The following is a 13,695-nucleotide window of genomic DNA, read 5'->3' as shown; positions in this document are numbered from 1 at the left end:
CTCCCCCTCCCCAACCCCCATCCCCGGCATCGGCGGCATCTGCTCCTTCCTCCAACCCCCCACCCCATTCCCAATCACCGTACTCACCCTCCTCAACCTCATCCTGACGCTCTTTATACTCGGCGCAAAGATACTCCTCCTCTCCTCCCTATCACCGCCCTCATCCCACCTCCCACCCTTCCCGTTCACCGGCGTCGCCGGCCTCGGAGGAACCACCGTCTCACTCACCAATAGCCACTCCGCATCCACCTTCGCTCGCAACTGTACAAACAACATCTGCGGAAACTTGCAACAAGGCGATGAATCCAGCAACTGATCCTGCCAGAGAACTGCAAAGGTCGAATCGAGATCTTTCACCAGCGAAGCAGAGGTGACCGTGTGCGTCACTTGCTTCGCATCGTTCTCTGCACCATCGACGAAGGTGTTTTTCGGTGTCTTCCTCCTGGATCCGTTGGAAGCACTCGATCGCACCCGGTACAGACTCCTGTTGCTTCTTCTGCTCGGCAACGTCTGAGCCTGCCCGATAGGAAACTCGCTCAACGAAAGTTCAGAAGAAGCAGTGCTCATTCCTCCGAAGCCTTCCTCCGAGAAACTCCTCCACGACGCACTCGGCTCCAGACCACCGGAAAACAGATCGTCGTGTCGACGATCTGGTGGTGCAGGGAATTGCTGAGAGTCATCCGGCGTATCGTTGACCACCTCCACTTCTTCGGATGCGTCTTGCACGTGAGAAGTTGCGAGGGGTACTGGTTTGCGTCGCGGTGTACCGTTCTTGAGTGCAGGCGAAGCGGTGGCGCGTGGGGTGTTGCTACCGGTGCTGTTCTCGTCGAGCGGAGCGAGCGGTCTTGGTGTCGCGAAAGAAACGCCTCGCAGATCGGAGAGGGATTGCGAACGACGACGCCCCTTTTTGAGCTCTGCGAGTGACGGGGCAGCAGCGGCTTTCGAGGCGGCAGCCATGAGCAGCGGGTTTGAATTCGGCGGTCCGTTCTCCAGCTGCTGTTCTTCACTGGCGCCAGCCAGTTCCTGGTCGACTTGTCGGAGTATGCGAACGTGTTCGTCGCTGAGCAGCTCGTATCCCTTAACGCCCTCTTCCGCCGTGTGGTCGAGCTGGCTCATGAGAGCAGCCCACATTTCGCCTTGTCCGCCTTTCAGATGGTCTGACGCAGACGCACCGAGTGCAGCGGCGAGCGTCGCCGAAGGCCCACGCGGTTTCCCCTGCGACACTACCAAATTATCGGAACGCAGATCGATCCTCAGCGTGGTCACCGGACGCGAAGCGAATGCCGGCGGGAGGCAAGGTGTTTCCTGTCCTGCTCTTATGTATGGGTATCGATCCACGAGCTCGGTAAGCCTAAGCGGCATGGAGAAAGTGACGGCAGCCTGCGACCTGATGTGGGCCAGTAGCAAATGCTCGGCCATCGCAGTTGCCTTCTTGATCGCCTCGACGAGCTCGTCCACGGTCGGAGGTGGATGAGCGACCCCAATTTTGCCAAACAGCCAAAAGCCGAGCAGCTCGCACAATGCGGACGCGGGCATATGATTGCTGCTGGAGTGTGCAGCTACGGAAGCCATGAGATCGAGCACCTCGCTGAACAGCTCGGCTGTCGCTTGCGGCAGAGTCGGATGCAAGAGGTCGGCAATGGCTCTGGCGTGATACCCCGACTCTCGCTCGGCTGCTACGAACACGTCGTACCAGCCGTGCGCATCCTTCGAAGCAAAGTCTGTGGCGCGAAGACGCATGTGTCGCAAACCCCACTTCATGACCGAAACAACGTCGTGTGGAGCTGCATATCGGAGTTCCTTGTCGAGTTCTTCACGTGCGGCCTGAGTCTTGGCTTGCTGGCTTGCAAGTTGGTTGCCGGTACTGGCAGAGTTGCGACCGAAGCGATCAAGGGCATCCTCAGGAAGGATGGGAAACACTGCTATGTAGGTCGAAACGTCGATGGAAAGCAGAAAGAGCTGGATCATGTGATATACGTGGTCCTGCGACTCGGCGATGCGGAAAGGTCGGAAGAGCCCCGACGTGTCGAGTCCTCGCTCGCGGATCTGCAGGCCGCACATTCGGATCAAGTCCCGTGTCTGACTCACGTCGAGTCGGGCATTTGCCACAGCTTCGAGCATCTTCTTGCGCTGCAAGCCCTGTGGCTTTGGAACCGTCTCGGCAGCGGCGTAGGCGGCATTGGACTCGGCGATAATGGCAGCTGCGGCAGATGGCGGCTGCTTCTGGCGTGAGATCTTGTGCACTGTCTCGTCGCTACTGAACGATGAGGCAGTTACCATGGGCTGAGCAGAGCGAGGCACTGCGGTGCCTGCGTCCAGATCGAGCACCAGCGCCGGTGGCAGCGAAGGCACTGGTGGAGCCTTTTGACGACCGAACTTGCGAAAGAAGCGCGAGGTGCGAGAAGCGGTGCTGGTGGTGCTCAGTGCCGAGGTGGACATGTTCGTGTCGCGGCTGCCAAACACTTTGTCGTTGGCATAGCTATCGGCGCTGCCATTAGAACGCTGCGCAGAAGCAGCGTTGAATGTGTCTTGCGGCGCAGCCGAGTCGGTCGACGAGCCGAGCTCCGAGGAAGACGCGGCATGCTTGCGCGAGCGGCCAAAGAGCTTGCGACTAGACATACGTGCGATGCCACTGGATTGGGTTGGAGGGACGGCGCGTTGGCCTGCAGAAGCGTGATGTGCAGGAGTAGTAGAAGCAACGGCAGCCATTGCGTGACGGCAGCAGTGATCGGCGTCGTGAGGATAGTCTGCGATCAACGCTACTTATGGCGAGGAGTCGTCGTTCGTTCCGATATGAGATCGTTGTTCGTCGCCACAACAAACAGGGTATCGACAGGCAGACTCGAGCCGATAGATCTCGAGGGTATAGAGTGGCGGCCCGAGGGTATCTGTAGTGAGATGTGTCTAACTATGAAGGAACGAGGACGCAGAGGGCCGGTCGCTCAGGTTCGTGATGGAATGGATGTGGATGGAAGGAGAGCAGCAGCGAGCAAGAGTTGGCGGCGGAAGCAAGCGGCTTGGCATCGCGGGAACGATAGCCATGCAAGATCCGAGCGCAGCAGCATTGTTACAATAATGAGCCGCACTGTGCCTGCTTTCGCTGCGTGAATCCGCTCGGATAGCTCTCAGACCCTTCTGTCCACGCGCGCTGCTTCTACGCAGCTCACCACTCTCGAAGCAATCCAACAGCCCGCTAGGACAAGTCACCCTTTCTTTCACGCCTTGCAACGTGCCATGGTAAGCTCCTCACTCACAGCGGCGGTCCCGAACGGAAGAGCCGACAAGGCAGGCCAAGGCAAAGCTTCTTTGGTCAAATCACGTAGAAACGCAGTGCAAGCGTGGGAGCCGTCCCATTTGACCTGCTGTCTCTTTGACACTTTTTGCGTTGTGATTTTAAGCTCAGGCTTCAGCCAGGTGCGGATAAGTTAGCGTGTGAGGCAAGATGCGGGTCTGTCGCCGTCCCAGATTCGACCACACGCGAGGCGTCTAATTTCACGTCACGCATGCAGCGTAGAAAAGAAACGCTGAGACAGAATCTGCTGCATCAAAACCTGCATGGACCCCGCGCTAGGATCCGGATGAAATATTGGTTGCGCGGGAAGGCCGAGACGCGCACCAATTCCCAGTCACGGGCTCTTGACAGAGACAGACAGCGCCCGCGTTGAATCGGTCAGTCGCCTACCGCCTATTGAGACCTCGCTGATTGACTCGGAGCATCTCTTCCTCGTCCGGGTCGACACCCGAGATCACATGCTTGCTTGGCAATGTGCTTCTATCATTGTATACGGTACATCACAATGCATCGCGCAACGCATCTCTGAGGTTGCCAAACACCTTGACCGAGCTGCGGGTTACGTTGTCGCGCGTGGTCTGCATCATCTGGTCGACTTTGTCTTTGCCCAAGGATGCCAAGCCGTCCTGCAAGACCATCGCTGGTGCTGCTGACTGTGCTGGCCTCGAAAGGTGGTTGACCAGTGTGGCGATCTCGGCGAGGTGTGTTTTGCACGTCGATTGTGTCTCGTTGTCCAGCTTGGGCTTTGTGTGATAGATGGCTTCGAGCGCAAGTGCTACCTCGTGGACGGCATCTACTGGGCGCGCCATGTGACTGGGAGATGCAGCCGGATCTTCTGACGAATTGATCAGGGCGCGAACGGTGGTCTTGGTCGATTCGAGCATCTTTGTCAACGCTGCTGGATCGAACTTTCTCGAGCGAGCGCTGTGAACAATAGCAACCAAGGTTCGTTCTTGATCCGTCAAGCTTTGAAGATCCTTTTCGTCGACTTCAGTCTCGGCGGACGACAAGATCGAAGCAATGCTGCGCACCCAACCTGCATCCTGCTTCGGACCCACCTGCGTCAACTCTTCAACATCTGGCGTGTCCAACGGCTGATAGTTGACCAAGACTGTAAAGTCTCTCTGATCCGACAATCCTTCCTGCAAATCCTCCTTTACAGCTTTCACGGCCTTCTCGATCCCTGCCTCGAACTGCTTCCCATCTGCATCCTTCTTGAAGTTCTGTCTGTTCCCCAAATGTGAGCGCGACTCTTCCAGCCTCGAGATCTGCCGTTGCAGGGACCTCTCCAAAGCCTCGCCAAATTCGACAAACTCTTCCACCCGAGAATAGATGCCGTGTTCGAGCGCTTTCGAAACCATGTCCGGTGTAGAGGTCGAATTTTCTTCGTAGATCGCCTGTGACGTGGAGAGCGTACGCACGGTCATCTTGTACAATCCGTCGTCCGGCGTCGCGCTGCTAGACGGCACGCATGAGAACACAGAGCAACGCTCGCTGATCAGGTGCGAAAGCGTGTCGGCTTGAACGCTCTTCAGCCCCAGCAGGCCGTAGTGGATCGAAGCGCGGTCGAAGGCGCCAACGAGAATGTAACTACGGATGAGCAGCATTCGGAGCTGATAGCCTTTCTTGCTTTTGGTCAATGCGTGTTCGAGCAGCGCGATGGTCTGTTGCAGGTAGACAGGTTTGCCGTGAGAGAGCTTGTAGGCAGAGAGCAATGCTTGCACGCCGAGGAGAGCCAGGTCGTCCGCAGGTTGCATTTCGGTTTCTGGAAGAGATGCTCCTACGGAAAGCCCGTCCAGGTACTGCGTGAGCAGTGCAGCCGCAAGCGTCGCCTCGCTCTCTTCCGTGAGGCTTTCTGAGGATTGGAGCGTTCGTGTAATCTTGGCGATCGAAATGTTGGTCCTCAGGTCGAGTTCGGTCTTGATTGGTACAGGTCGCGCCTTGGTCTTGACCAGATCCGTCACCGTCTTTCGGGATGCCGTTGAGAGGGCGCCCAAGTACGGCAGGAGATCCTCGTGACAGCAGGCTTTGCTAGCAAACTGCTCAAAGTACGACAGCACCTTGGCCTGGAGTTGAGCCTCCGCCTCGTGGTCGCCGCTACCCAAACGCTTCTTGATTGCCTCGAGCTCGGCAAGTCGCACCGAGCGGTCCTTTGTGGCGCCCTTGACACTGAGCAGAACGTTGATTCTCTTCTGTGCGGCGACGAGATGATCCTTGCCGAGCCTTTCTGCGGCGTCCAAGTAGCCAGCGAAATGAGCCCAATTCCGGCTACCGCCGTCTATACGAGCCCAACAGCTCTCTTCTACATACGACCAATTCTGCAGTTCCTTGGCGAGGTCGGTTCGGGTGAATTCGAGGCTGAGATTGCGGTCGCACAAGGTGTGTCCTACGGAATCCTGGGCAGCGACGAGATCGAAGGCGTCCTGTTTCTTGTTCTGTCGTATGAGCACCTGCAAAAACAAGCAGAGAGCCTCTTCGTCATTCAAGCCCAACGGCTTGGATTCAATCTGCTTCTCGATCATACGCTGGCTGAGTGGTAACGCTAGAGCGGCGCCTGGTGCGTTCGGATCTCTTGCGAGCAGCAGGTAGGACAATATGGACCACCAAAAATACTCTTGCACGAATCGTCCTTGCGCTCGATTGCGGCCGGTGAATGACTTGTGCATCTTCAACGCCAGCTGCTGCGCTTTTTGGAATGACTTGTTTTTGATGAGTGCAAAGAAGGTTTGGCGGGAAAGTGCTTCGTCGGTAGGGTTGGTCTTGACGGCTGCTTCAAGCAAAGTGATTTCATCGTCGGTTCGACCTAGCCTCCCGAGCGTCCAGGTGAGAGGTGTCAAGACGTTGTCTTCACCCTTACGTAAACCTCTTGTGATGAGCTTGGTGCATACGTCGTGAGCCTCGGTGCGTTTGCCGGAGCGTACAAGGGCGAGCGCTTTGAGTGCGGAAGCAAGCGCTAGATCCGGCTGCGACTGCAAGATCTTGTCGGCGTGACGCACGGCGAGGATGTTGTTGCCTGTATCGATGGCATTGTAGATGGGACCGCATGTTCGCTCCGCGAGCATCGCGACTGGGTTGAATGCCGGATTCATTGTGAGCAGTTGCAACGACCACGAAGATGGAGGTCTGGTGCGAAGAGCTGCAAAACGGTCAAGCGGCGGATGAAGCGGTGGTGCTGGCGGTGGCCTCAGCAAAGACCGGACGACAGCTCGAACGAGTAGCAACAGCTTCGACGTGGCTGTCTGCACGGGCTTAAGCTGGTAAGTCAGAGCTCTTGAAAAGGGGATATGGCAAAGCTCGAGGTGCTTTCTTCTTGGAAGCAACCCACTGAAAGCCGAGATCCGATGCTGTTAATCAATCCAAGCTGTAAGAAGACAGCAGTCGACTAAAATAGGTTTGAATGAGACTGCCTGTTGCAACTGGAAGGATTGGCGATCGCTATCCAATCTCTCTGCCGTTCTGCAATTGCGCATTTTCTCGGTCTGAAATTGCTGCGAGCATTCCGACTTTTGACGGCGGTCGCACGGCTCGGGAAACAGAAACCATCCTCCACCTCAACCCTTCACTCGACGCATCCTTTCGATCCTATACCACTGCACCTACCTACAATCATCTCTCCGCTCAAGTATCCTTTCGCTAATCCGAGGTACAACGCTCATAGCGGGACAATCGCACTCATTATCCCGTAGTCATCGTACCCTTTGGAGAGAGCGGGGCAAGCATGGCAGCAACACGTTTCTTCTTGGCGCCCCTGGGCGGTGTCTTTGTAGCAACCTCCTTGCTATACACTTTCCGTCATACGATGGCAGTCCGAACACACGATACCGCTGTCGCGCTCAACAAGATCAAGCTGCAGCTCAACGACATCGATCCGGACAATTGGGACAAAGAGGGCAAGGAGCGAGTGACACGAGAGCAGCTCAAACCTGCGTACGTTGCTCCGGTACGACCGTCAGTGGCAGAAGAGATCAAAGGTCGATGGAATGTGAGTACACGCGGCAAGTATAGCGTGCTATTGAAGGTACTTCTACTGACACGTTGCCTTTCTATTTCACCGTGATGTCTTGTAGGAGCACGTCATTGGCGCAGTGGACACACTCACCAATGCCAACTACTATGACCTCTTCGCTAACGGGTTGGTATCTGCCAAGAACATTGTTTCGCGCTTCACCTCTCCCGACAAGTACTCGTCGTCGGTGGGAACACCGCTCGAGGTGCAGACCGCTGCGACGGGTGGTATCAAGACCGGTGTCATCAACACCCAGGGTGTATCGTTGCGCGAGGAATCCATCGCGGCGTCTGCGACGAGGGATGCTGTGCGTGGTCCAGGGAGCAGCATAGGCTCACGTCTGGCGAGAGCCGTCGGGCTGGACGCCGGTAAAGTCGAGAAGGTGGTCGAGGGCAAGACAGGGACAGGCTTCGGCAAGGTAGGTGACGGATCGGCAGGGCGCACTTTCTACCTGGGCGAGGGTACGAGTCTTCGTTGAAGGAATAGAGCAGCTGGTGCGGATAGTGATGGAAGGACAGCTCTCGATCCGCTCACAGCCTGGCGTGTCCAGTGTATAGAACAATCGCTACTGTCATATGCGAAGAGACTCCGAAGCGCTGCTTTGCGTTTTCGACCACAAGGTGCTTTCCACCTCGCTCACTTGATCCGAACGAGCGACGCTCAACAGTAGCTAGCGGCGACGTCTCAAGTACCTTGTTTGTCCTTTGCGGGAGCATCGCAAGACCATGATGAGCGGAGTTCTGAGATTCTGTGTACGTTGCGGTGGATGTAACAAAGCTGCCCAAAATTTTTGGCTCGAGCGCGCTACCCATCCGAGTGTCGGGACGTGTCAGCCGAGGCTGTCATCTTTTTCTGTACGACACCGTCACCCGAAACGCATCAGGGTCCGTGGGGCGGTACGTGCTCGCTGCCTGTCTGTCCATCCACACGACAAGGTCCAGCTCCACGGAACTCAGCCTTGCACCACCATCGATACCTTGACTTGCGCTCCTCCGCGCTACACCACCAGAGTGTCTTCTTCCTTAGACCGTAGACGCATTCAGCCAGGGAGTCGCTGCTTCATCCTTTCCTCCACCTGTCCATCTTTTGACAATCGTGTAACACCGCCAACAGGCTACCACCATCCACGACAGGCAAGAAATAACACAGCCAGCCATGTCCGCCAATCCCTCGAGCAGCGACTCCATCCCGGACGCAGTTTCGGCCAAAACCGGTCTGGGCACCTCCACCACCGCCCCACCCTACTCGATCCCCATCGCCTCCCGTCCGCCCACACAGACCTACGTGCAATCCATCCTCTTCGCACTCGTCTTCAACGGCTGCATCATCTCCGCACATCTCTTTCAACTCCTCTCCTGGCCCCTCAGCCTTCACCCCTCCACCAAACCCATCTACCACTCGCACATCGCCTACACCAAGCTCGCCTTCGCACGCATCCTGCTCATCATCTCGCAGTTCTTCGGACCTACCCAACTCGTCATCTCCATCGGAGATGGTAAAGGTGGATATCTCGATCCGGAGACGTTCGTTCGGCGGGACAAGAAGAGCGGGAGGATTGTGGGGGTGGATATGCCGAGTAGGTCGGTTTGGATGTCGAACCACCAGGTGTATACGGATTGGTTGTATCTGTGGTGTTTGGCGTACTATGCGGATTTGGGGGATAGCATTTTGATCATCCTCAAGAAATCGCTCAAGTGGATCCCCTTCATTGGGTGGGGTATGCAGTTCTACCGGTTCATCTTTTTGGCTCGTAATTGGGCCAGCGATCAGGCTCAACTGGCAAAACAACTGGAGGAAGTCTCTTCCCAAAACCACGTCGAAACTTCCCCCCAATCTTCGTCTACCAACAGAACCGCCAAGAAACTTCTCCTCCTCATCTTTCCCGAAGGCACACTGGTGTCGAATCAGACGAGACCTGTTTCGGCAAAATTCGCAGAGAAGATGGGGATCAAGGATCTGGAGAATTGCCTGTTGCCTAGATCGACGGGATTGTTCTTCTGTTTGAGAACGTTGGCCAAGGAGATGGATGATCTGTGGTTGGTCGACTTCACCGTTGGGTATCCGGGCGTTCCTCCGGCGGGACACGGTCAGGATTTCTACACGCTGAGGAGCATCTTCATGCAAGGCGTACCGCCACCTGCGATCCACGTCCACTTCACCATGACACGCGTCACTCCTCCCGTTGCAGGCGATACTTCGAGCAACGCCGATTCCGTCGCACACATCTCGAGTGCACAAGTCGACACACCACCACTGGGAGAGAACATCAAACCAGCGGAAAGCAGCGAAGAAGAGAGAACGGCGTTCGAGAATTGGTTGAGGCAGAGGTGGACTCGCAAGGATGACGAGATGCATCGCTTCTACACCGATGGCGATTTCGTGGGTGGCGAGTTTACGAAGCTGGTGAAGGAGGGTAAAGGTGTAGATGCGAACGAAGCACGAGGGGGTAGTAGGTTTGTGGTGTTGCCGGCAGAGTTGAGGAGCTTGAAGGAGATCGGCGATGCCGCGTGTTGGGGGATCCCGTTCATCGTGCTGTGGAATGCGAGGAAGGTGTACAAGGCCGTGTTTGGGTAGAGGCGCTCGGTACATACGGACGGGTGCTAGGAATACCAGATGCAATGTCAACTCGAGCCGCGTGATCTGGGCGAATGCTCATGATGTTTGATTGACGGGGTATATGCGTTTATTGTGACAACGGTTTTGAGCGGCGACAGTTGACGGATGCTAAGTTGAGATCATCGAATGGGGTACATCCACAAACCCTTCAATAATTCTTCTCGCAGTCCTGTAATACACAATGGACTCCGGGACCTGTTCCACCCCTTTCTCGAGCTCACTGTCTGTAGCCGGACGAACTTTGACACTCGCCTCCGAGACTCCAGCTGGTTGACCAACGCGTATCGACAGAATCTGCCCTTCGCCTTTCTCTTCCTTAATCGATCGTCCTGCCCGTACGGCTTGTTCAATCATCGACTCGGGGAACGCTCTTCCCGCCGCCAAAGCGGATAAACACGTTGCGGGCACTGTCCGATGCAGGTTTCCTACGCTTACCGCTCGAATCAGCAAGTCCATCTGCTGAGAATCGACTTGTGTTCCTCCAGTGGTGCAGTATCCGGACGCAGGAGTGGGATGGACGATGCAGATCTTGGGTGCCGATGGGCTGAGTGTCTTTTGCAGGAAGGGTGTGAGTGCAGCAGACGCCACTCGAAGCTTGTCAAGAAGCGTCATGAGCGCGATGTTGGAGTCCAAGTCGGAGGGTGAAAGTGAAGAAAGTTGCGCAGGGTCAAGGACCGATGAGAGGGAAGAAGAGGAGACAAAGATCGTGGGGAGACCAGCGTTGATGATCGTCACGGGGTAGGGTTTGTTTTCGACGGTAACGGTGTCGAGTTGGTTTCCGGTGGGGAGAAGGGATGATGTGTCGAGGGGCGTTTCGATGAGAATACCTGGTGCGGTGCCTGGTACACCAGAGATCGAGTGGTCTCCCTCAAGATCTGGATACCATTGGCCAGCGTTTTGGGTGGAGTAGAGCGTGACAGGGACATTTGCTCGAACGATCTGACCTGAGCACGTCACTAGGAGTCGAACTGGAAAGGCAAATTTGGCACCAGCCTTTGCCTTGCTCCCCTGCAGCTCTTCAAACACTTGATGAATTCGATCTTGCTTGAAATGTCCTTGGTGTAGCCCAAAGAGCGCAACGGCGGAAACCAAGTTGCCGCAGGTGCTTGTCCAATCGATCCCTGTTCCCTCTTCCACTGGTACCTGTCCAAACCTATACACCAGATCCCATCCGCTTTCGGAGCTCGATGCAAGCCTCTCATCATCCGCATACTCGACGCCGTCCTTGAAGCTGATCCTGGAGCCTCGAAGCTTTGCTGCTAAAGCGGAATCGGGGGGTCCCACGATGGCAGTCTTGGACAGCGAGCTGATGCCTCCACCTAGACCGTCGATCTGACGCTTATCGGGATCGGGTGAGCCCATAGCTCGACAGATGATGCGGTCGCGTGTTGCATGATCGAAGGACGCCAGGGACGAAGTCGAGAAAATGAGCCCTTTGGATGTCCCGCCGCGGTAGAAAGAACATGGAAGGCGAACCCCGCCAAAGAGCTGGTTGCGAAGGATTGCTGTGGGTAGCATTGTCGGAGCACAGATGGATCGCGACCAGCTGTGTAGCGCCGGTCCGATCTAACGGGCACTTGTGGATGAGTGCTGAATTCTCGGCCTTGCTCGACAATGCCCGAGAGCTTTCCAACGGGGCAGAACGAAGGCAATGATCGTCCGAAGAAGGTCGGCAATCAGAAATGAGCCGAGAGCCGTTCGTTCGAGTTTTCGGACTTCGGACTTGCCGTCATTGTTGGCGGCTACCCAGTGCAGCAAGTTTTGGCTTACAGCCCGCCCTCGGATTTCGCCGGCCCCAGAACCGTTCCGTCAAAGCTGCTCCACGCAGCGCAGCACAATGCTGATTAACAGGTAAAGCTATGATGTTCGGTACTCGTCGCTGTTGGCTGTTTGTCGCCATCAATGTGTCCGACAAAGAGCGACCACGCCCCACGTAGCTAAACAAGACACTGCGGTCACCTTACGTCGACGCAGCAACACCGTGCACGTTAGGCATATGTAGTGGAAGGTGCCTGATCGGCAATGATGTGGGAGGAACAATCTTACACAGCCTCGACTTCTGCATCGCTGCTTGAATGCGTCTTCGGGACCCCCACGTCAACGCCGAGCGTCGGGGGCGATCGACCTGTCCGCCCATTCGGAACACTCTGCGTGTCACTCCTGAAAAGTGTTGATTTCAACTTTTTGCGCTCTCTTTCTCGAGAAGAAAATCAATCGGCTTGCCTTGCCAGTGCGACTATGCGCACGCGCTTCAATCTTTCTTTCGGGTTCACCGGCCTGCAACAAGGCGCAGCGTGACGCCTCGAATGGAAGATTCGGGACCAGTAAATTACAGTCAGCGCAGCAGAGCTGTGCACTGTGCAGCAGTCGATCAAGATGACGCCAGTCCGACACAAACACACACGCACAGCCGAGTGAGATGTGCTGTGCTGCGGATCGTCGTTGCATCGTCCTGGACCGTGTTCCTCTTCCAATCGCTTTCGTCTTCTTGCTTTCCGACCATCACATCCATTTCCACCCCCACCGAGATACTTGCAAAGATGCCTTCTCAAAAGCCCAGAATCCTCATCCCCGGTGGTGCCGGTTACATTGGCTCGCACGTTGCGCTCGTCACCCTCCTCACCCGCAAGTACCGCGTCACTGGTAAGTACATTCTGATCAACGCTTGCAAGTTTTTGGGGAAAGCACAATGGTAGCTGACGTCTTTGCTCTTCCACTATCGCTTTGTCAGTCCTCGACAACTACCACAATGCCTTCCCTACCGCGGTGAAGCGTCTCGAGCAGATCGCCATCGACGAGCTCCCCGCGGACGCATCCCAACAAGACAAGGACGACTGCAAGGTCGACGTCTTCAAGGGCGACCTTCGCAGCAAGGAGGACATCTCCAAAGTGTTCGACTCCTACAAGGATGAAGACAAGATCTGGGGTGTCATCCTCTGTGCTGCGCTCAAAGCCGTCGGAGAATCTTCCGAGATCCCCATCGATTACTACGACGTCAACGTCGGCGGCCTGGTCAACCTGCTCAAGGTGATGCACGACAACGGCTGCAACCGTCTCGTCTACTCGTCCTCTGCCACCGTCTACGGCACTCCTCCCAAGGTGCCCATCCCCGAGTCGACGCGTCTGGCCCCAGAATCGGTCTACGGTCGTACAAAGTGGATGAGCGAGATCATCATCCGCGACGTCTGCGATGCCTACCCTGAGTTCCGTGCCATCGGCCTGCGCTACTTCAACCCCGCCGGTGCGCACAAGTCCGGCAAGATCGGCGAAGACCCCCGAGGCAAGCCCGGAAACCTCCTGCCGCTCCTCGGCCAGATGGCTGTCGGCAAGTACCGCGAGGGCGGACTGAAAGTGTTCGGCAACGACTACCCCACTCCCGACGGAACCTGCGTCCGCGACTACATTCACATCGAAGACCTCGCTGGCGGTCACGTCAACGCCATCGATGCGCTCGACCGTGACGAGATCTTTGCCGAGGGCAAGACCGAGACCAAGGGCAAGTACCGAGCTTTCAACCTGGGCAAAGGTGTCGGCATGTCGGTGCTCAACATGGTCGACGCCATGAAGAAGGTGTCGGGATACGAGTTCCCGTACTCGATCGTCGGAAGGAGGACGGGTGATGTACCTGATCTGACCGCTGATCCCACTTTGGCTGAGAAGGAGCTGGGTTTCAAGGCGACGAGGAATCTGGATGACATGGCCCAGGACCTGTGGCGTTGGCAGAGTGGAAACCCTCAGGGCTACGGCGAGCAGTAGAGGCAAAGCTCACCGGGCTCCGAGG

At 56.3% G+C, this 13,695-nt stretch overlaps 6 protein-coding genes across 6 annotated transcripts in view; 2 read left to right on the top strand and 4 right to left on the bottom strand.

Annotated features, from left to right (window-relative positions):
* The window catches only part of PHSY_001829 (hypothetical protein), a gene marked incomplete at both ends in the record, with an annotated part of 2,883 nt that extends 174 nt beyond the window's left edge, over window positions 1-2,709 (bottom strand). The window contains one exon of the mRNA XM_012332455.1: window positions 229-2,709. Within this exon, the coding sequence (XP_012187845.1) occupies window positions 229-2,709 (2,481 nt within the window). The remainder of the gene's footprint in view (window positions 1-228) is intronic.
* A 1,083-nt stretch (window positions 2,710-3,792) lies between these two features.
* Window positions 3,793-6,354, bottom strand: PHSY_001828 (actin cytoskeleton organization protein; the record flags this gene model as incomplete). Its single annotated transcript, XM_012332454.1, has 1 exon — window positions 3,793-6,354. The coding sequence occupies one exon, from the start codon at window positions 6,352-6,354 to the stop codon at window positions 3,793-3,795; it is 2,562 nt and encodes an 853-aa protein (XP_012187844.1).
* Window positions 6,355-7,091: 737 nt separating this feature from the next.
* Window positions 7,092-7,776, top strand: PHSY_001827 (hypothetical protein; the record flags this gene model as incomplete). Its single annotated transcript, XM_012332453.1, has 2 exons — window positions 7,092-7,274; window positions 7,360-7,776. 2 exons carry the CDS (start codon window positions 7,092-7,094, stop codon window positions 7,774-7,776), a joined length of 600 nt encoding a protein of 199 aa, XP_012187843.1.
* A 326-nt stretch (window positions 7,777-8,102) lies between these two features.
* PHSY_001826 (hypothetical protein) lies at window positions 8,103-9,887 on the bottom strand (the record flags this gene model as incomplete). The annotated part of the gene is made up of 2 exons (XM_012332452.1): window positions 8,103-8,150; window positions 8,583-9,887. The coding sequence occupies 2 exons, from the start codon at window positions 9,885-9,887 to the stop codon at window positions 8,103-8,105; spliced, it is 1,353 nt and encodes a 450-aa protein (XP_012187842.1).
* A 135-nt stretch (window positions 9,888-10,022) lies between these two features.
* PHSY_001825 (methylitaconate delta2-delta3-isomerase) lies at window positions 10,023-11,432 on the bottom strand (the record flags this gene model as incomplete). Its single annotated transcript, XM_012332451.1, has 1 exon — window positions 10,023-11,432. The coding sequence occupies one exon, from the start codon at window positions 11,430-11,432 to the stop codon at window positions 10,023-10,025; it is 1,410 nt and encodes a 469-aa protein (XP_012187841.1).
* Window positions 11,433-12,220: 788 nt separating this feature from the next.
* PHSY_001824 (hypothetical protein) lies at window positions 12,221-13,670 on the top strand (the record flags this gene model as incomplete). The annotated part of the gene is made up of 2 exons (XM_012332450.1): window positions 12,221-12,557; window positions 12,646-13,670. 2 exons carry the CDS (start codon window positions 12,221-12,223, stop codon window positions 13,668-13,670), a joined length of 1,362 nt encoding a protein of 453 aa, XP_012187840.1.
* Between the last annotated feature and the right edge of the window lie 25 nt (window positions 13,671-13,695).

The sequence above is a fragment of the Pseudozyma hubeiensis genome (genome assembly GCF_000403515.1).
Source record: "Pseudozyma hubeiensis SY62 DNA, scaffold: PHS20, whole genome shotgun sequence".
In the NCBI taxonomy this organism is placed as follows: Eukaryota; Fungi; Basidiomycota; class Ustilaginomycetes; order Ustilaginales; family Ustilaginaceae; genus Pseudozyma; species Pseudozyma hubeiensis.
The sequence above is the reverse complement of the archived record's forward strand: the minus strand, read 5'-3'. Positions and strand labels throughout refer to the sequence as shown.